This window comes from Takifugu rubripes, chromosome 1, assembly GCF_901000725.2.
Source record: "Takifugu rubripes chromosome 1, fTakRub1.2, whole genome shotgun sequence".
Lineage (NCBI taxonomy): Eukaryota > Metazoa > Chordata > Actinopteri > Tetraodontiformes > Tetraodontidae > Takifugu > Takifugu rubripes.
In genome coordinates, this window is record NC_042285.1 from 13,373,345 (window position 1) to 13,394,420 (window position 21,076).

At 43.3% G+C, this 21,076-nt stretch overlaps 1 protein-coding gene across 10 annotated transcripts in view; it reads right to left on the bottom strand.

The window, feature by feature from the left end:
- plce1 (phospholipase C, epsilon 1) overlaps positions 1–21,076 on the bottom strand; it is a 49,051-nt gene that overhangs the window by 2,466 nt on the left and 25,509 nt on the right. For 4 of the 10 annotated variants that reach the window (XM_029841511.1, XM_029841478.1, XM_029841545.1 and 1 more), the window contains 37 exons: positions 18,273–18,427; positions 17,819–17,983; positions 14,687–14,832; positions 14,462–14,609; positions 14,246–14,356; positions 14,059–14,168; positions 13,831–13,947; positions 12,246–12,287; positions 11,934–12,062; positions 11,716–11,852; positions 11,265–11,371; positions 11,046–11,170; positions 10,793–10,937; positions 10,524–10,688; positions 10,326–10,440; positions 10,098–10,257; positions 9,892–10,014; positions 9,133–9,269; positions 8,787–9,025; positions 8,604–8,665; positions 8,357–8,522; positions 8,178–8,285; positions 7,880–7,996; positions 7,377–7,535; positions 6,811–6,946; positions 6,549–6,590; positions 5,163–5,281; positions 4,781–4,898; positions 3,533–3,670; positions 3,041–3,331; positions 2,529–2,692; positions 1,826–2,087; positions 1,611–1,729; positions 1,196–1,324; positions 924–1,118; positions 540–740; positions 251–463 (listed from right to left, as the gene is read on the bottom strand). In XM_029841511.1, coding sequence (XP_029697371.1) covers positions 251–463; positions 540–740; positions 924–1,118; positions 1,196–1,324; positions 1,611–1,729; positions 1,826–2,087; positions 2,529–2,692; positions 3,041–3,331; positions 3,533–3,670; positions 4,781–4,898; positions 5,163–5,281; positions 6,549–6,590; positions 6,811–6,946; positions 7,377–7,535; positions 7,880–7,996; positions 8,178–8,285; positions 8,357–8,522; positions 8,604–8,665; positions 8,787–9,025; positions 9,133–9,269; positions 9,892–10,014; positions 10,098–10,257; positions 10,326–10,440; positions 10,524–10,688; positions 10,793–10,937; positions 11,046–11,170; positions 11,265–11,371; positions 11,716–11,852; positions 11,934–12,062; positions 12,246–12,287; positions 13,831–13,947; positions 14,059–14,168; positions 14,246–14,356; positions 14,462–14,609; positions 14,687–14,832; positions 17,819–17,983; positions 18,273–18,427 — 5,315 coding nt within the window. Of the gene's footprint in view, positions 1–23; positions 464–539; positions 741–923; positions 1,119–1,195; positions 1,325–1,610; positions 1,730–1,825; positions 2,088–2,528; positions 2,693–3,040; positions 3,332–3,532; positions 3,671–4,780; positions 4,899–5,162; positions 5,282–6,548; positions 6,591–6,810; positions 6,947–7,376; positions 7,536–7,879; positions 7,997–8,177; positions 8,286–8,356; positions 8,523–8,603; positions 8,666–8,786; positions 9,026–9,132; positions 9,270–9,891; positions 10,015–10,097; positions 10,258–10,325; positions 10,441–10,523; positions 10,689–10,792; positions 10,938–11,045; positions 11,171–11,264; positions 11,372–11,715; positions 11,853–11,933; positions 12,063–12,245; positions 12,288–13,830; positions 13,948–14,058; positions 14,169–14,245; positions 14,357–14,461; positions 14,610–14,686; positions 14,833–17,818; positions 17,984–18,272; positions 18,428–21,076 lie in introns of those variants that run through there. The other 6 variants (XM_011606166.2, XM_011606185.2, XR_003889573.1 and 3 more) reach the window with 5 other exon arrangements.

Consider the following 21,076-nt stretch of genomic DNA (forward strand, 5'->3'; position numbering starts at 1 on the left):
GAAGAAAGAAAACAAACACAATCTGAAAACCATAAAACCTTTATTCAGGAAGCCCCTCCTGGTTAAATCCATAAATAAATACTGACAGACAAATTAAACATATAAAACACAATAACATGCACATACCATAAAATACAGTGTCATCATTCAAGATGTTAGCAAGGGTCTCCGCTACGAGTTAGTACAAAACATGCAGGTTAATAGTCAGACGTCCATTCTACCATGAAGTGGTTAGCGCGCTGGGAGCTACCTGCTCTTTCAGTTTCAGAATGAACTTCCCCGCGCCCCGCCAGCGGCTCTGAGCCTGATAGACGCACTCGTGATCCAGCAGCATCCGCTGCAGGGGCTTAGTGGTGGAGGACTTCTTTGAGCCCACGTCTTTGGTTACTTCCTCCATTAGGACGTAGTCGCATGGATTGGGATTGGAGAGGATGCTGTAGGAATACTTGGCCTTGAATAACGTCTGTTCAGGTTGGAGACGGGGCTTCAGTCAGTCAAAGATTCCGCAGACTCAAAGCTCTTTTCCTGCCTGTCCTCACCTGCTGGATGATGTCCTGAGCTGTGCTGTAGCGCGGGGCCTTGATCACAGTGTGAGGCTGCTCTGGAGAAACTTCATGGATCTGGACCAGGAACACATCATCCTCTGCTGCTGCTGCTCCTTCTCCACCAGCTCCCTCCCTGGCTCCGCCCACACTCCACTCCTCCTCTCCTTCTGGTGCTGCGTTCTTCTCATTTAATTTCTAGAAGAATAAAACACAATAAAAAAAAAAAACTCAACTCAACTAAGTTGAAGTGTAAATTATACAGGAAATCCACACGGGGGCGCCAAACACCGGATGAACGGTGGTTAGACTTCAAACAACATAATCAGCATGTTCATAAACATGTCGAGTGCTTTAAATGGCAGTGCCCTGTGTGTGTACCTCCTCTCTGAGCTTGAAGCAGATCCTTCCCACATATCCCTCCTCGGCACTCCAGCTGGAAACCAGTCGGACCACCTCCTCCTCCGGAGCAAGGGGGCGATACTGAGCACAGCGTTTTGTCTCACTGCGCTCCTTCGTCAAAGGAACCTTCTCCTCACACAGGAAGTAGGGATTTCCACCAGCAGAAGCTACGACCTGGGGATGATGCTTGATGTGAAACGATGCAGACAGAGAAGCAGAAGCAAACCAGAGTACTTCCCAACAGAACCGACCATGTCCAGCAGCTGTTTGGCAGTGATCTGCTCCGTCACACTGAACACAGTGAAGGGCTCAGGACCAGGAGCTCCGTACACCGTCACCCTGTGCTGCTGGGATGCAGGCTTCTCCTCAGAGCTGAACAGCTGACAGAGAACCCGATGTTATCATCACAGTCTGTTTTGGTCAAGTTAGCTGTTTTAGTTTAGGTTAATATGGTAAATCTACATTTATTTGACCGTTGCTTAGCAAGTATTTGACCTGATGTTTATGGTTGATTATGATTATGGTTAAAGGCTGTCCTAAAGTTATTTATTTATTCATTTATTATTTTACACAATAAAAATGACCCAAAACCCAAGTTAAATGTTATTAGAAAACAACTTCTCACTAATAGCCATGAAGATGAACTCTGATTCATTGTAAACACACCAGGGATGAGGGAATGTCGCCCCCTGTCGGACACTCCTCTGTCCTTCGGCTATAGATGAACAAGCTTGACACTTCCAGAGATTCATTGTGTTGAGTCCTCAGCTGGATGTGTCTGTAACCTGAAACAGACAAAATCACACAATGATGAGGAAAAAAAAAAATCACAATTCTAAATCAAGTAAGACAGAAAAAAAAAAAAAAGTGGGCTTTCCTACCTGACTTGAGGGCTTTCAGAGGTAGAGTTCTCTGAGCAGTAGTCTGGGAACTGTTGTTCTCCACAACAGCAACGCGCAAGAAGCACATCTCTTCAAAGTGCACGGTGAACTGAAAGTGCTCGTTCCACATGGGGTTGAGGGTGTTGCGGTGGATGGGTTTGGTACGGAAGTGGGCGCTGTCGACCGGCATCCCCAGGACGTCCACCTCGATGCAGGGGCTGCCGCTGCTGTTACCGGGACAGACGTTCTGCCCCGAAACGATCTGAGGGAAAGCAGAGGAGCCGTGCTGATTAGAAAGTAACAATAATTCATGTGAGAAAGGCCAGAGAGAAGTCCCGATGCCCTGCCAAGAAAAACCTACACTCGCGTCCTCTCCTGCAGCCTGTGTCAGTGAGGCTACACCATCTCTGATGTGAATGCACAACTATTGAGAGAAAATCAAGTGGGTGGTCCGCTGTCAAACTATAAGCAGATAAAGGTCACTTTCCAATAAAAGAGACCAGTGAGACTTCAGCTCCCCCTCCCTTGACCAAATCCATCACAGCTTACCATGGCAGGTATGTTAATAAAGAAGGGAAATCTCTTAACTCTTTGCACCTGAGAATCAGCAGCTACAGCATAAAGCAACAAATGAAGAGAGGAAACAGGGTAACGACAGATCAAAACAGTGTTGAAGATGGAGTCGGGCCTCCGTGTGACTCACAGCAAGGGAGTAGACGGCGGGACTCATTTTTTCCACATCCCTCTCCATCGGACAGAACTGCTGATACATCGGACAGTTTCGGTCCCACAGCACCGCTGGTTTCAGGACATAGCCGCAGCCGCCGTTGGCCTCAAACAGAGCTGTGTTTAACTGCATGGGCAGGTCTGTGAAGCAACGTAAAATCTGTTTTAGAATAATCCCAAAAAGGGCCCCAAAAACTGAGCTTGAATTTCTGCATAATTGCACTGTGTCCCAGAAAGCTTGCAGGACTGTGTGCAAACTGCTTTCAAATAGGGAGGAAACCACTTGAAGCAGAGGGAGAGGCAAAAGAAAGCGAGATAAAGAGAGGACACAAAGTGAGATAGACAGCCCCAAAAGAAAAGGAAAGACAGGCAGAGAGAGAATTTCTTTAGCTCAAATTGTACAAAGATGTATCCGGCTCCTCAGACTCACTAAAAAGTCAGAAAATTTTGAAGGAGACCCAATGACGCATCTCTCCACACTGTCCTCACCGTCAGTCTGATAGTTGAGAGCCACCAGCTGAATGCCATGCAGCCAGAACAGCAGAGGGTTTGGGTTTGTGGAGTCGATCCTGGTGGCTGCTGGGTAAGTCCTGAGCAGCTGACACACGGTGTGCTGGATCAGTTTCTGAGAGTAACGCCGGCACAGTCGCTTGGCGGCGTTCTCATTGACGGAGGAGATGTGATAACACTTGGGTGTACGGATAATGGCGCTGAGAGAGGTGGGTGGACTGAGGACAGGAGACGTTTGCTGCTCTTCCCAGCTCAGGCGCTCGGCGCCACCTGCAGGTAGGAGAGGGAAAGTTAGAAAAGAGCATCACTTGGCATATACAGTAGCAATTTTGAAAACATTCCAACGATGGTTACTCAGTTTATTTCTTGCTTTCCCTCAACGCTACTGAATGTAAAGCATATGTGCTGCATTCTCTCTGTGAAACGTGCAAAGCAAAAAGTCGCTACATCTTTTCACACACCCACAATTACCTTTCCCAGGGGTGCGACTCGGAGTGGTGACCTCCCCTGTTGCGCTGCAGCGAGCTGGAGCCGTGCCAAATATGGACTTCCTGCTCTTTCCACGGTCTTTCCCTCTGCCGGAGCCAGCCGGAGACAGCGTGGACAGACCTGTTTCCCACAAACACACCAGAGACAAAGAAGAGAGGTCAATATTGCTGTTGAAACTGAACAAATCATTCACATAACGCTGTCACATAATGAAGAAGACGGAGGTCTAAATATCAGAGCATTTATCTTTGATGCACAAAGCTGTGCATCATTCAATGATAGTAAACTCTGTATTAGTTATAGATGGATTGGGCTCTGAATTCTGCAGGCCATAATGCCTCCATGGATCCAAGACTAACCAGATTCATGTCTTTGAATGCAGATGTACATATCTGACAATGGAAACCTGTTGTTTACATCTTTAGTTTAGAACTTTAATTTATTTAAGGTCTCTCACAGAATAAAACAAGTGAGGTCACACTAGATGACATCAATCTGATGCTGGATCTGACTGTTGAATCACGCCGTGCGATGGAACGCAGTCTGCTGTCTGTGTAAATCTTTGCCTTTGCAGCTCTCTGGAGCATGTAAACAAATAAAATACCGAGTTCACATAGGATGGTTCAAAAGGCCACATATCTTGAACTAAAAGACAAAAAGAGGTATGAAAAGGACATCTGAGGGAGGACAAATGTGATAAGGGCTATCTATTTGAGGGACTGACTGAGATAAATGGTAGTGTGGAATGAAAACAACCCAAATTAAAAGGAAATGGCTGAATATGAAAAGGAAAGTCAAAGATCTTCATCTGATAAAATGAGGAATACATCCAAAGTTGACACTTTGGCCTAGCAGGTGTTCAAGCTTCTGCAAAATTGGAAAGATATATGTGATAATCTGACTGCACTTCATTACACCTCTAACCATTCCCCTTATGTAAAGTGCATCGCAGCCCTGTTGCCATCTGGACTGACGTCTCAATAGAGAAAACCTATCTTTCCCATGGGGCAGAAAATGATGCATTATCTTTGTGGGTGTCCTTGCGTGGGAGTGTAATGCAGTGGGATATTAAATGACTACCAATAATAAAAAATGTGAGGAAGACGGGGAACGGTTTGACCTATTAAACTCAAGAGCTGTAGAAAAACAACAGAACATTTCTGAAGAACAAGCAACTTTAAGGAAATCTAGGCTGTGAAAGTGAGAGGAGGAGATAAAAACATTGGTTACCAGGGAACTTCACGGCCTGACAGTAGATGACGAGGTCAGACAGCTCCTGAGCGATCTGTCGACTTTCCTTTTTGTTCTGTGGAAGGTAGAACTCCTCGCCCAGTTCCATGTCAAACACCTACAGACAGACAGACAGACAGACAGACAGACAGACAGAGAGAGAGAGAGAGAGAGAGAGAGAGAGAGAGAGAGAGAGAGAGAGAGAGAGAGAGATTTTGAAGTCTTTAATTAGCTCTTCAAACCATAAAATACAGTTGTAGAAAATGAATAATTAATTGGGAGTGAGGAAAACACTGGCAGGACGCAACTATGAAAAGACCTTCTTTTTTAGAATCGTAAAATAATTCAGGGATTTCTGGCCACTGTTAGTGAAGCCTCCTACCTTTCCTTTACTCTGCGTAGTGTTGTCAGGCTTCTTCATTCTCTTGGGTATTTCATCCACAGGCTGCTCCTCTTTGTCAGCTGAGCTTTTCACCTCAGGTTTGTCATCCAGGAGGTTGTCTGTGCAGAATTATAGGAGCTCTGTGATGATACTCGCAATTAAGCAGGAATCCAAATGCAAGGATACGGATGTCGCGCATTTCAGAAACGTGGCTAACACCTCATTAGTATGAAGATGCAACCTAAATATTAAAATGCACGAGCGTTCCTAGTTCCAGTGCTTACATACTCCCTGGAGCATATTTCCTACACAACTTGAACCGACGTCCATCCTATCTATACGAAACAAACAGCAATAACAGAAGGAAGTTTCTTATGCCTCCGTTTCTCCTGCAAATTCACAGCCAAAAATCCGGAGAAATTCCGATGCAAAAGCTACTAATCACGGTAAAGGTGATTCATTTCTGACTTTTGAAGACGGTTTGGCAACGCTGACTCAGTATGTCATAGTGTAGACAAAAACCAGAGAGGTGAGTTGAGCAGTCGGAGTCTGGAGCCAATTACCGCTGAACAACAGGTCCGTTTGTTTCGGAGAAGCAGCTAATCAACAGTAGGTAAGATTGAATCAAAAACAACACAGCTTAAGAGGTTTAGGGTAATTGTTTGAAAGGTCAATGACTTTTGGGTTTTTCTAACAGAAGCAAGAAGAGATCGGGGCTGGGACCGAGAGCAGGACCGGGTAGTTTCCCCTGGTCTGTTGTTTAGCGTGGGGGCAGCGTAGGGCCTGAGAAACCAGATGGCTTTGTTTTGTTTCCCCGAGGAGCCTGCCTGGCCACTGGCGAGGTCATACACTACTTCAGTATGAAGGGGAGGAAGAAGGGAGGTGATGTGTTTATGGGAGAAGAAGGAAAATCACGCAGATGTACTCTATTGTTAAAAGAAAATCTAAAGTGGACAGACATGTATAGTAATCTTGATGGCATTTGCGACTGCCAATAATCATTCCATCAGTGATGTAAGTAGAGCACACAAAGCATACTGACTGAACACTCAGGGTTCAACTATTTAGATGAGAAAAGAAAGTACTTGTGGATGACAGAATGTCTACTGTTAGCATCACCACCTATTTGTAATGGATGCATTTTTCTTCATTCCTTTTTACAGATCAAATATTTTGCCTCTACTACAATCGTGTCTCCAAACAGCAGAGAGTGTGCAGTATTCCTGGGCTGTTCTCCAAAGATTACATTTCCGGAATGATAAGTTTAAGGAGTAAAGATGAAGTTTTAATAAACTCATAAGGGTTTATTAAAATAACTGTTCTGTAACTGAAAATGGAAAAATAGTTGGAAACACAAGCACGTAGCATCGAAGCTGTGCAATTTACCTTCCAGGCCACATGAGGCAGAAGAAGCTGTGAGGACATCAGCTATGAGGAAAACAGGCAGGAAAAATAGGACAGGAACAGACATCGAGGACAGACATTAAACAACATAAAGAAAGAGTTCAGTGTTAAAAAGGAGAAGGACAGTAAAGATGTGAACAACCACAGACTAAAGGCTTACAACTCAATCATTAACAGCAGCTATCTGAAATTCTGCATGGAATCTCATCTTTTGCATTTGCCTTTTTTGCTTTGATTTTCTCACCATCTGAGAGGGACTCATAGTCATAGTCGTACTCGTCTTCTTCCTCTTCCTCGTCCTCGTTGGTTTGGGTCCCGGGAGAGGAAACCCCTGGTGAACCATTGCTAACCTGGGCCTGCATGTGGGCAAGCTGGTGAGCCTGCAATCAAATGATGGGGGACCGATTATTTTGTTCAAAAAAAAGAACTGTGTATGATTAAAGCTTATATTTGCACAGGAACGTACCCCTGTCAGGCAGGGTTGGCCAAATCCAGTCGAGGGCTGGATTCAAGCTGGGTTTTGCGTCCTACCAGGCAAAAACCGTTTCATCAAGCAAAGTGGGACCCCAGGTAAAAACGGTTGTCTGGTAGGACACAAAACCTGGCTTGAATCTGTCCCTTGAAGACTGGACTTGTCCACCCCCACCTATAAAGCGTGTGTATTCTAAAGCACTTTGTTTGTTGAATGGAGGCAAGAACTGTCGACGTCTGACTGGACTTGAACGAACACAAAGGTGATCCAGAGCCATTGAAATAGTGGTACATATAAAATCTAAATTGATCCATTTAAAATGGGACAGGTTGCTCCACCTTCTGCTTGAGTATGTCCACCGGAGCCTGGTGTGCTTTCAGCTTCTTATTCTTGAGGAGAATCCTCCCCTGCAGCTGCAGTGGAGATGGCAGGTGAGGGTCATCGCTGAAGTCGCTTTCAAAGAGGAAGCGTGTCACCAGACGCTCCCCAAACACCGTCTAAGGCAAAGAAATGTACAGTTGTCATGCAGCGTAAGCCCACGCTGTATATAAAAGCTGGAAATCTGGGGAGAGGGAAAAAAAGGAAGAGTGCTTTCATCAAAACAAAACAGCACTTCAAATAAACAAGGCAGTGGTGACATCAGCAGACCAAAGGAACAGAGCTATCTGAGAATCAAAGACTTTTCTTTCTCCAGCCGCAAAGAAGTCTCAGGGGAGGAGAGGATGCTGGGAAGATGAAAGCGTGCTGATATTCCACGATGAATCTGTCGTGACCAGACATTTGTGGCATTCAAAAGAAATCTTAAAAAAGAAGTTGAAGGGGACTGAAGATTAGAACAGACCTTGAAGATTTCCGCCATCTTGCGCTGCTGCGGGAGGGAGCAGTGGTTCTCTATAGACAGGACGACGGGCATGTTGGAGTTGACAAATGCAGACCTGCTAATTGCTTCCACCACATCCTGAGGATCATGGGAGAGATTCAGTTTGTTATGAGAGCACTGCAGCACCAATTAATGTCAACAGAATTCAATGGAATCCAATGCTAATGAGATCAACCCAAAGCCCCTTCAAATGAAAGCTAAATGTAATAAAAGCGTCCGCCATTTCAGTCTGGTAAATCTTTCTATCTGAAGTTCAAACCTTAAATGGTATCTTGGTGGTAAGAGTGTGTCCGTGATAAATAACCGGCATGCCATCATCTCCATCCCAACAGTCCAGCTCCACACTTCTGCAGCCTTGCAAAAGCACCTGGTCCACAAAATGAAGAGTCAGGATTTACAAGCTGTTGCAATGAGGAATGAAATGAGAGCTTCACTCACCTGACTGTAAAGCTCAACAGAGGACTCCCCTTTAAGCTGGTGCCCAGTCAGATAAGTATTGTGAGAAGACTGAATGTAGTAATAAGACAGGGGATGCTGCAGTTCCTCCGGGTTCATCTGGGATTCCTCAATGTGTGAGGCAAAGTTATCCTTATCCATCAGGAACCTGGACAGGATGAAGAATTCAGAATGTCAGCACTTAAAGTTAGCTTGATATTTAAGACGTGTAGTGTTTATTTTTCTCCACCTTGAAAAGCCTTCGAATGACATCCACCCCATTTGTCTCATGCTTGATGAGGGTTCAAACTTCTGCAAAATAAAGGACAAAATGTTCTTTCTTTATTTGCTCACCTTCCGCCTTCGCTCGTCAGTTTCATTAATAAAAGTTCTGAACATCTCCTAGATCTCACACCTTCCATCCAGACCTCACCTGTATAATGCTGAGGATCTCATCATAGCTCAGATGTTCTCTCTGACAGTTGACCAAGAAGTCGTTAAGTTGAGGGATGCCCAGTCCCAAAACCCCCAGTGATGCGTTTTCTACTCCCGTCCCGTTGGTCACAATGCTGGCTGCTGCAATGGCGTCTGAGATCTGCTTCTGGTTGTCAGACATCTGCTGCCTCGTTCGGATAAACAGACCAAGATCCGAACCATTGCGCGTTAATAAATCTGGAGTTTTGGACAAAAGAGACACTAATGAGGGGTTGGTGAGATGCTTCTACATTTCGTTGACTGATGAAATCCTCCAACTAAAGCTGATGGGTAGTAACGGTTACCGAGGTCCGGCTGTAGACCTGTGTCTTTGTCATCTATCCTGAGATTGGTGTAAAGAGGAACAGACTCTGGATCTGAGCGAATGCAGGGCACAGCAAAGGTGTCAAACAGTTCCTTCAGATCCTTCCTGCTTCGGATACTGTGGAAGAAATAACACAACCCTGAATTCAGTGCCATTTTTGCCTCGTTCAGCGGGCCAAATTAAAAATCCCATTTATTGACTTTTTAGATCCTCAACAGTATGATTAAGCGTTTTCAGTTTAGAGTGTTAGCTCTAAAAAGGATATATTTGACACGTCAGTGGAAATCAAACAGGAATTTCACTTTACTTGTGTCTTTCACAAAGGGTGAGCGAAGGCAGAATTTGGACAGAAGTTGAGAGGTAACGCTTAAATTGAAAAAATGTTGGAGGCCTGGTATGACAATAATCCACATCTTATCAAGACAAAACACTGTTTCCTCTTGCTAAACAGGGGAATACTGTAATCTCTAAATATATATAGATTAAAAATTGGAAACGTGTGATAACAAGAAGTGTTTGTTTAATCATACTGTTTTCAGCTGCTATTGAATCGAACATTACAATTATATAACAGACTGGAATGAATGAGAAAAATACTGATGAAACAATGCAAAAGTTGGAGTTAATACATAAATATGTCAGGTCATTGTTTGGTCGGCGGATTACATCCAACCCAAAAAATGTTAGATACATCAGTTATGTGAATTTTTGCTATTTACAAACGCTATTTTTTATCTACCTGAATGACTTGAAAAGCTCCACAAACTCAACAAAGCTCATTGTGCTGTCAGAGATCATGAGGTTCTGGAAGCCTCTGAAGCAGCCTTTACCACGACCATGCCATGACCTGCTGCTCCACGCCCTAAAATCCAGAATGAAAATGTTAAAATGTCCATCTGAACGAAGCAAGTCTAATCCTTTTAGACAGTGCTGTTCGAGTCATACCCTGGCTGTGCTTTCACTGTTCCTGAGAGGGTTGGGGAGGACTGTGGGCGAGACTGATTGGAGCCAGTCATGCTGGAAGAGGAGGAGGAGGAAGAAGAAGAGGCTTGCAATCCAGGACTTTTATTGGTTGAGAGGGAGAATGGTCCCGGGAAGCTATCTTCTACAGATACAGAGAACTCAGGGTAAATAAACGCATGACAACATCATAGCAACAGAGGCTCTACAAACCTGGGTCTTCGTGATCTATACTGTCAGACTCCGGTCCGTTTCGATATGTTCCTTCCTTACAGCTCCGTGTTTTCCGAGCAACCATCTCATCGTCAGTGGCATCTCCACTGTCTCCCTGTGTTGGAGATGGCAATAATGTACCTGCCTGCCTCACTCTAGATAACAAGGATTATTAAGGGTTTTATAAAGTCTACCGACCCTGACGAGGACCTTCTTCTTCTTCTTGGTCTTATCGTTGATGCTCAAAGGACTGTTTTTCTGATGGGCAGATTTCTCTGTTCCACCTGTGCTCATGTTCCATCTCCGGCCTCCAAACAGCTCAATGGCTTGGGCTAATGTGGGCCCTTCATACCTGCCATCCTCCTGGCAGATGAATAATAATCAATATATCAGAATTGTTAAAGCCAGTGAAGCACTCTCCAAAACATCTTATTAATAAAAATGCATGCTTTCCTGTAAGACTGTACCTGATATAAACTGACATACTGCCTCCGCAGCCACTGCAACCGCTGATCAGGAAACTTCTTCAATTTTCGTGTGGCCGTCACCAACTCTGACAAACCTTTATGGAGCATTTGCGTGGTGTGGTTTGGAGCCACAAAGTGCAGAAGTCTACAGATACGTGTAAAAGCAAGGTTTTAGCATTTCGGAAACAACAACAACTTCAAGCTAGTGCCGAAGGAAGGGATTTCCCAGTCAAAGCTGGTGACATGCACTGACCTGTTGTCAGTGGTACTGACACCATAGAGGAGGCTCAGGGTGTTCTCCTCCACTGTCATGTGGCTCAGCTTGTTTTGCAGACATACAGCATGAACATCGACTCCCTGATGACCCAGGAACACTGCCTGTATGTTCCCATAAAAACATTCACATTAAACCTATTTTAACTTTAAAAAAAAGAAATCATTCTTATATCCAACATACACTGGGAAAACCAACCTTCACCACTCCAAGGTCCAAAAGCCCCTCGGCTAGTCCTGCGACGACGGCCTGTCCTAATCCCAGTGGTGGCTCTGTGGGGGAGGCCCCACCTTTCTGTGGGTTACCTGCCATAAATCACATTTATGATGCGTTTGCAATGCAGTGAAGTCAGAGGAACCTGTGCTACATTGGCGACAAATGTAACTCATAAGCTGTACAGATGATACAGCAGTGGCATGCCTTGAATAAACACAGACACAATATTCATAAATCATAATAATGACAAAGGAAACAGGACATATTGTGGATGCCAATTTTTCATTTTTGTAATAGTAATAATAAAGAACTGGGGCTCTACTCCATAAATACACCTTATAGATATCCAGTTAGAATTTAGTACGTAGGCTTCTGTGTGTAACCAGTTATTCACATAATAAACTAGAACTCAGAGTAAAAGTGGCATAAATACCCCAGGTGAGCGTTGTGTTGTCGGGCTGCAGCCGCAGCAGACAGCGTGCTGAGAGGTGGCTGTCCTGGTCGTAGTGGATGACCGTGGCCCCCTGCAGCAGAAACTGGTGAACATCCGGCTGCAGCGATAACACGTACCTAGAAGGAAAAGACGTAAATGCATGGAATGTCTGCTGGTTTCTCACCAGGTGCTGTGCTGCATGCGTGGGATTTTCCTACCAGGGAATGAGCTCGGTGCCATGGTTGAAAGCCTTGTGTGTTTCTTCAGTCCCCTGAAACTCCCCCTCTTTCACTGCAGGCTCAGATGGCAGGTCTCCGTCTGAATCTGACAAGTCTCCCACCATGAACCTAAAGAGGAGTGCATGAAAAAGAAATGACAAACCTTCTGGAAATGTAAAACTCCGATTTGTGCTTTATTCTTTAAAGCAAAGACCCTCATGCACAGTGTCATTCCACAGTCCGCATTATTAAAGAGGTTTCTACTGCCACTGCAACGTTAGCCATCATGTTCAAACCCCTGGCTCCACTTACAAGGCACGTTTTGTTTCTTGGGGCATCTTAAATGAACGTGAACTGGAATGGAAGGAAGACAGGAATTAAGAGTAAACAGAGATTTCTGCAGACTTCAAAAAGAAAAAAAAACACAAGAGAAAGAGGATGCCACTGGGAAAGGTCAAGAGAATGGAGAAGGCATTCCTAGGCTTGAATAAGAAAGATAATATTTATCTGTGCCGCAGGACAGTTGGACACCATAACCTTGGCCACAAGAGGCTTGTTGTCCTCAGAATGCTTACATTTAAAGAAAATGGTACCAAACCAGAGAGCACCTACCTTTAGTAAGAATTTTCTTTAATGGAAATAGGTCTCTTACAATTGTTTCACATCCAAATCTCAGCTAGTGCTGTGAACTATTTGCCGCCAGGGTGGTGATAAGGACCAGAGCTCTGCTTCTTCCTGTACTGACAGGAAACTAACCAGCTATGTATTTTCTCTGTGACACCAGAGTTTCTGTGGTAATCACTTTATCTGAGCGGTTACGTTAGAAAACTACATTGTCTTGTTACGTAGATGTTTGGCAAAAGCTATGAGTAATACAGGAATCTACAGCAACAGGAAAGCGGCCGGCAAAAACTGGCTGAGTGAGACATCTGAGTATCAGATGTAGATTTGGAGTAAACCTTTCAAGCTTCTGTTAGAGGGATGAAGGGGACGGACGCTCATCTTTCAGCAGGACTAGGACCCAAAGTATAAATCCCAGCTAACAAACAGCAGCTGAAGGAGATTCAGACTCTGACTTGGGTTCTTTTGGCTCATACATCATAAAAACATTTTAAAAGAAGTTGCAGACTTTTTTACCCAGTGCAACTAGAACTGCTCTCCACAATGGACCATTTCCTGGATTTTTCCCACAGTTCCCAGTTAACCTCTTAAAGAAAAGGTCGTTTAAAAAGGTACACATTGAGTCAATGATAATGGGCCAAAAGCACACGGTAATAAATTAAAATTGTAGAAAACGCATATCATTACCTAAAAAGGTACTATTAAATGTAATTACATGTTTGCTTGTAATTAACATTTGCTTACTAAGTGAAAAAACTATTTTTTTTTTTTCTTTTCAGCAAGGATGCTGAGCACCACAGCAGGCTGTAATTCTTTTTCATTATGGTCCATTTTTGTTGGTGCATTGTACTGAGTGCACAAGACCACAGATGTTCTATGTGACAGGAGTACTTACATGGTTCAAAAGAATTGTTTTCACAAAGCTTTCACTTTGACAGGGACATTTTACAGCTTATATTTGGCATAAGTTTAGGTCCCTAGAGTACTAAATCAATAAAGTTTCAAAAACAACCTCCTAGAGCCTTGATGTACTGAGTCACATGTTTTGTGCCATTTGAGTCTGTGCCGTATGTTCTCAAATGTTTACACAGCTCACACACCATCCCCCACGCTCAGAGCTCATCCTTCACTTGGCCAGTTCCAAGACTAAACAGATTCATCCTTCCTAAGGTCTCCTTAAATGAGACTAATATCTATCTCACTCTTTGACCTCTGATGCTGGACAGGATTCTAGGGAAAATAAATGGCTAAAAAAAGCAGAAGAATGATGACTGACTGATTACGGCAGCGGTCCTTGAAGGAGTTGTTTCTGGAAGTGGGGAGTGGACAACTAGAAGAAGGGCTGGTTGAGCCATCATCAGTGTCTTCCACCTCCAAACTACGATTACAGGATCTGAGCAGAAATAATCGGGAGGGTTACCGATGTCTCAACAAACAGATCTGAGCTCACGAGTGCTAATGAGGATAAAGGTACAATGCATACTTCTCACAGGATGTAGTTTACCTGATAATCTGGAGAATGTTACTGACAGTAGCTTCTTTCTCTGGGATGTGTAGACCATCAGGACCAGACCGCAACAGGAAGTTGTGCTGGCCGCTATAGTCTGAAACAAACTACATCACCAAGAGAACAGATCAAATAAAGGTGAATAAATTCCAGCCACTGCTCCATCTTGAGAGCATTTTGGTACCTCTATTGAGTCTTCTGAATTCTCCAGAGGAGATTTCAGGCTGATTATGCTTGCTGTTCCATCCAGTGCATCACTCAGCTCCTTTAGAAAGACCCCACAGAAAGGCACCACCTGTGGTGCACACACACACACACACACACACACAAAGACATTACGAGTTAATGCAGGACCTCTGAGATTTGACTCCCAATGTCATGTGCACAAGCAACAACCTACCTTACATCCTGGGATGTTGAGAGCTCTGGTCACAACCTTCTTGTACTCAGAGGAGGATTCATGTTGAGCCATAGCATCCTTCAGGCTACGCATGGTCTCGATGTCAGTCTGGTCCATAAATTGCCACATTTTCAGCACCTTACGGGACCTGGAGTAACAACAAGAGTTCTGAAGCCATGGGTGCAGAGCAGAATATTGACAAAGCACCTGTGTCTGTCTTTAAACCTGAGTCCAGCCAGGAACTCCATGACGCCATTGTAATTGCCCATGTTCCAACAGCACTTGGCAACATTGACCAGATAGGAGAAGACCTCTCTCTTCTCTTCCATGGACCCTGCTGTCAGAATCAGCCAGGTTACCCATGAGCTCACCTGTGGACAAAGACATTTCTTAATGATGATGAGACGTTCAAGAGACAGTGGGCACAGGCAGCATCGCTTCTGTTCAGTCACCAATGTTGACTCAAGTTCCTGTTCAAAACATTCTTTTTTATTTAAATGCAAAATACAAGTGTAACCATGTCAACTTCAAGGTCCAACTCCCAGAGTCCCAGCAGTTCAGTGTGGTATGTTGATGTGTGTACTTCTTTCTCTAATGATTAATTGCAAGTTCCCAACACTTTCTGAATAATTTCTTTCAAATCTTTAATACTGTTCTTATGAGAAAAATTGAGCACAGGGTTTCCTTATTTTGAGAAGCAACGTCATGTTACCATGTAGGACCGTGTGGGGGTGTCAGACAACTGCTTGTTGAAGCTTACTGAGGATTCTCTGAAGAGCAAAGTCAAAGGTGTAAATAGAATAGAACAGAATAGGCTTTATTATCTACGTAAACTATGGCTTCTGTAGTGCTGCTGATGGAAACCTGAACTTCAAATTCAAAGGCCATGTAGTCCACAGTGTAATGACAGGTTAACCTATATTTTTTGCTTTTTTAAAACTGTGACATTTATGAAAAGCCCCCCCCAGATGGCCACACACACAAGGACATCCACAGGACAATGAATCAGATCAAAGGTCTCTGAGCTGCACTCTGTCTCTGCACTGACTGGCCCCTTGCACGTGTAAAAGCCATGGTAGGAGAGCCAGATATGTATCAGGGTCAGCTTCCTTTCACATTCTCTCTGACTTACTCACACACATACACATACTTACTTGCAGCGCAGGAAAAGATCAGATTTCAATCTGTCTGCATGCTGCTTTCTGGTGTCTCAGTGGGTTTAGGCCTCATAAACGTTGAACACACATAAAAGTCCATGCATGCAAACGGCATTACGTCCCTGCAGGTGGTTAAAACAACCCCCCTGACCTACAGATCTATTACAGGGTTATGTAAGAATTTGTAAAGCTGACCACAGAGTCTGACTTCACAGATGCTAAATAAAGCCACACTCGCACAAAGTCTTTAAACACATAACAACAGGCTGTACATGTAAATGAGGGACTAATTTGTCTTTTCATCTGTTCTTTTTAAAATTTGGTTTGGTTTTAACACCGGCTAGGCATTGGCATTCATTTAAGTGCTTATTAACGCTGTTGCTGCTTTGCCTTTTCCCTCCCTGTGCAAAACCAGGGAAGAGCGGGAAAAAAAGAATGCTGCGCCTAATGAGCAATAATCCGGCTGGACAGAGGAGGTGGTGGAATATTGAATCAAAGCAACAGTTCCAGTGGCAACCAGAGCAGATGAGACCACTGAAAGACACCCCTGCTGCCTCACAGTAAATATCTACTGTTATCTGTTACCCCCCTGCTCAGGACAGGATGTGAGCACCTTTTGGGCTGAATTACAGTTGCAACTGTGACGGCCTGCAAGTGCTCTGATTGGTCAGCAGCGAACAGGTCAGTATGACAAATGATGCATGTTTGGAGGCTGTGCTGCGTGACATACAATAGAAATCAATAAAGCATATAGAGAATGTATGACGACAAAGATGAGCACAAACCAATTGTACACATACTGTATCAGCATACTGACAACTAAGGTGGAGTTATGGATACGCTGATGCCCTACAGGTGTTTGTGAGGGTGCCGGTCTATATCTGTGAGTGTGTCATTATCAAAATAAGAGACCAGGTTTCTCCTTGATACACAAATGACATAACAAAGGATGATAGAGAGCCATTACAAACTCGGGGAGAGCACACACTGTACTGTCCTCTCAAAGCTAAACACTGTGGATGGACACAAAGGGGCCCAAACTGCCTACCCTTCCAAGTTTTTCTATGCTCTTATCTTTCACTCCCATACATGGCTTGAAAGGGAACAGAATCAAAAGCATTTGATACTTTGGGGGGAAACGTAACTGCTTGCATGATCAAAATGATTTCTGTCAAGTGTGAAAAGAAAGTGGACCTAAATGTTTTCTAATACAAAATCCCAAGCGTAGAAATCCAGCTTAGAGCAGTGTCTGAAGTTGTTGTGACAGATGGTTCCACAAATATATATTATGGAAAAATGATACCAGTTATTAATTGAAACTAAATTTGTAAAATAAAAATGAATTGCAATTTACTATTTCATCCTGACTCCTGCTCATTGTAATTTGATTTCTGAGGAATCCAAAAAGAAAACCACAAATGACGGTTAAAAGTGAAAGATAAGATGTCCTGACAACATCTAATCTTCTGTGTGTCCTGATGTAACATAACTTTATAGCTTTAAACATGTCTTCACAGGGAGGACCACTAATGTCATTTGGGTATTATGCCCATATATGGTAAGAATGCACATTTGAGAGACTACTTCTTTGTCTTCTTGACTTAAATGAAATTAATTGACAAGAAAGGCATGTTAATTAAAGATGACAACACTAATAATTCATCTCTCTAGCTTCTTTAAGTCACTCTTCAAAAAAAGCCAACTTACTTTATATTTACTGTTGGATTCGATAAAAAGGCATGTGACTTTGTTATGAACTTTAGGTTGATGACTGCAACGACAAATATGAGAAGGCAAACCCACGCAGAGAAAAAATAGCACTCTGCTGTGTTTTTTAACCACATCCTTATCATATCACACAAGAGATCCCACCCATATTTGGTGACATCACTGTTGGATGAACTTTAGAAGGAAAATTAGATCTTTTTTAGGTTGCCATTCTATATACGTAAGTGCCCTGTTTCGACACAAATAGGTCTGCAAAGTCAAACCAGCCTTCTGATTTGTATCGCTGTGAATTTTAAGACAGAATGAGCTACTATATCGAACCATCAGTGGTTTCATGTAGGACCTTGACAACATTAACAGTCGATTGACTTCCTCTGACAGGACAGGACAAAACCTGTCGTCATCAAAGGCAAACTTCCTTCTGCACACTGATGGCGCACACTTCGTATAAGGGATTTCCCCGGCTTCTCACCTCATTGAAGCGTGCCACCAGGTCCTCCACTGCATTGTGTCGAGAGCTCTGTGTAGACATGGCTGGCACAGAAAGTGACGCCTTAAGGCTTGGGTGATGTTTGCTTTGACACTCGGGACTGCCCAGGTCTCTTGTAAGGAAACAGAGGTAGTCCAGGGGGAAAACCTATGGATGCACACAGTATAACTAAATTATTAGAATTGCAAATGAAAGACCAAATATACACTGTTAAGCACACAAACTTCCATTCCATTGCCAGATTTCGTGATAATCCTGTGCAGTGTCACAATATTCATTTCCACCCAGAAATTTAGTCATTTTCAAAGTCAGACTGCAACAAAAAGTCCAGCACCTTTCAAAAACTGACAACGTCTGAGCGGTGACTCCACATGCAAATTCACATATAATGAACAAGCTCGATATTTTTTTTGATATGTGAGTAAATTCCTCTGACCCGCTGGTAGAGCTGCTGCTCCTGCTCAGTGAGGATGCAGGCGATCTCCTCGGGGAACTGAACAAGGTGCCGCATTTCTGCCAGCTCCTTACTGATGCCGCTGATGGCGGGAGACAGCGCATTGCTGCTGGTCATGCTGTTGGCCAGCTGACGCTCTGGATGGACAAATAAAGGGAGAGAAATGTAAAGAATCCATTAGTCTCACAGAGTTGTCTTAGATTGAAATATTGCGTAATAGTGGCAAGAACAGGAGGATTACTGTAAAGGTGAAGAGAAATCCACCCAAGTTAATAAAACTGAGGCCGTGTCTCCTCCGCGGTTTCATTTTCACAGTAAAATTGTGAAGCTTTAATGAAAAATGTCTGTTGATCATAAATATCTCCTGATCCTAACATGTGCACCACCTACTCTCCATGCGGGAGAGAGAAAGTCTGCAGCCAGAACCTCTGCACACATGAAGTAAACAGCATTGATCAGCTGCTAGTTCTTGTGTTTAGATTACAGTCAGGTCCATTAGTCCGTCTGTTTACACATACAAATGCAAACCCGGCCCTCGTTGCTGCCTTTGAGAATCTAGTGGACACGCTGTGCAGGAGTTTTAGAGCAGCCAGCTTCACATGCTGAACATTTTCTGGGTGAGTCAACAGAGCACTGCAGGAAACATTTGAAGGCAGAAAAGTGACTTATTTTACTTCCAGCAGGACCACTCACCCTCCCTAACACCCTTTATTAAGATGTGTCCGGAGGTAAATGTTGCAGACAACTCCAATGCGAGCCAAGACCCTGCTTCTTAACACTGTACAACATTTATATTGCCAGACACAAGCAATGAAATGGACAAGAGACAAGAGGAGGTAGATCACCTCAAACAAACACCAGGCATTAAAGTATCTGCTTCTTGTTAACTGTCACACACAACGAAATCTACCTAGTCCTGCTCCTGCAACAAGACATAATAAAAGGTGTATACTTATATGCAGACACACACTTAAAGGTTGTCCCTGGTAACCCCTGAGATGTGCAACAGGTAACCAAGGCAACAGCAGGGGCTGCACTCCAGAAAGAAATAGCTTATTTGCACTCTTTGATTTGTAGATCCGGCTTTACCACTTCTGTAAAGAATTTCTGCTCACTCTGTGTGTGTGTGTGTGTGTGTGTGTGTGTGTGTGTGTGTGTGTGTGTGTGTGTGTGTGTTTGTGTGTGTGTGTTTTACAGAATACTATGCAATGAGTCCAAACAAACTGGTATAAAAATTAATTAAAGAAATAAATTTGGACATTTTAAAAAGTAATCAAAAGCTGTGAGAGGAAAATGGTGATTTTTTAAAAAATTAAAGCACATTTGTAATGAACAATTAGAGAAGCAGAAATGATTTAAAGCCCAATGAATGATTAGAGCACAAGTGAATACTCTGTATTTTACACTCGATATGCAGATATAAATAAATATGTGTCATGTATGTAAATAAATTATTTGTCACAGTTAGTGAGACACCTTAATCCACTAAATCCTCAAACTATCCTAACGGGAACCGGTCATGTATCATCAATCATCCAGTGTGGAATCCATTCCTGGGTTTTCTCATGGATGTATTTACATTAAATAAACATCATCGTTATATAATCACACTGAGACAATTTGAGGATTCATGTTTTCAGCTATGACACTGAGACTGCAGAATATGGCTTCTGTGTATACTTGGCAGTAATTTGTCCAAATGCTGTGTTAGAAACGTAGAAACGATTTCATACCGAGAGGAAAAATGTGTCTTACAAGATTACTTCTTCAAATCTTTACAAAATTACTTTTTCAAATGTTCAGGCAATGTTCAATCATCTTTCTTTATTACCAACAGAAATGAAGGAGCCTGGCCGCCTGCTTTACATGCAGTCCCTCTGAAGTGGAAATGGAGACACTCTCCAATCAGTCATATGAATTTCATGACTACAAAAAGGCCTCAACAATTCATTTATTCATCTTTTAAAATTGGAGATACACATGCAAACAAAGCTATAATCAGGGGTGAGGGGGTGGGTGCCTCTGTAGGTAGGTGTACACACACACACACACACACACACACACACACACACACACATACACACACACACACACACGTGGTGCAAAACACACACAAAATGTAATATGCACAGTGATACTGCAGCGGCGCCCTTATGACAATGAATGATCATATACCTGCACTAATTCACCTTTAGGCTCCTCTGGTCTTTATGCATAGGCTTAGTCATCTGTAATGCATGAACACTCGAGCAGAGTTAATTAGGTGAACATCCTTTTCAGGCTATTTTACAGCGTAATATAAGAGACAGCACAGCATTAATAGAGCCAGGAAATAAAGGCATCAATGCGTTTGTGTGTCTTAAAAACAATAGCTCGGCAGTATTTGAAGATGATGCTGTAAGATAATTGGCATTACAACTCAGCCAGTGACAGCGCGCGCACACACACACACACACACCATTGTACTTCTAAATTAATGAGGACTTTAACAGACATAATGCATTCCCCAGCCACTTGTCCAAAACTAACCATCCCAACTACTCTCTAACCCTGACCCTGACCCTGACCTACCCTAAGCCCAATACGAACCTCAACCTTAAAACCTTTTCTTAATCCTCAAAAAGACATTTTAATTTGTGAGAACCAGCCAAAATGTCCTCACTTTCCAAACCCCCCCTCAGTTTGCTAGTAGAAAGACATTTTTGCTACTCAATACAGCATGTAGCAAGTACAAGGACGCACATAAACACACCTGCAGTGCTTGGAGAATTCAGGGCTTATGAAAA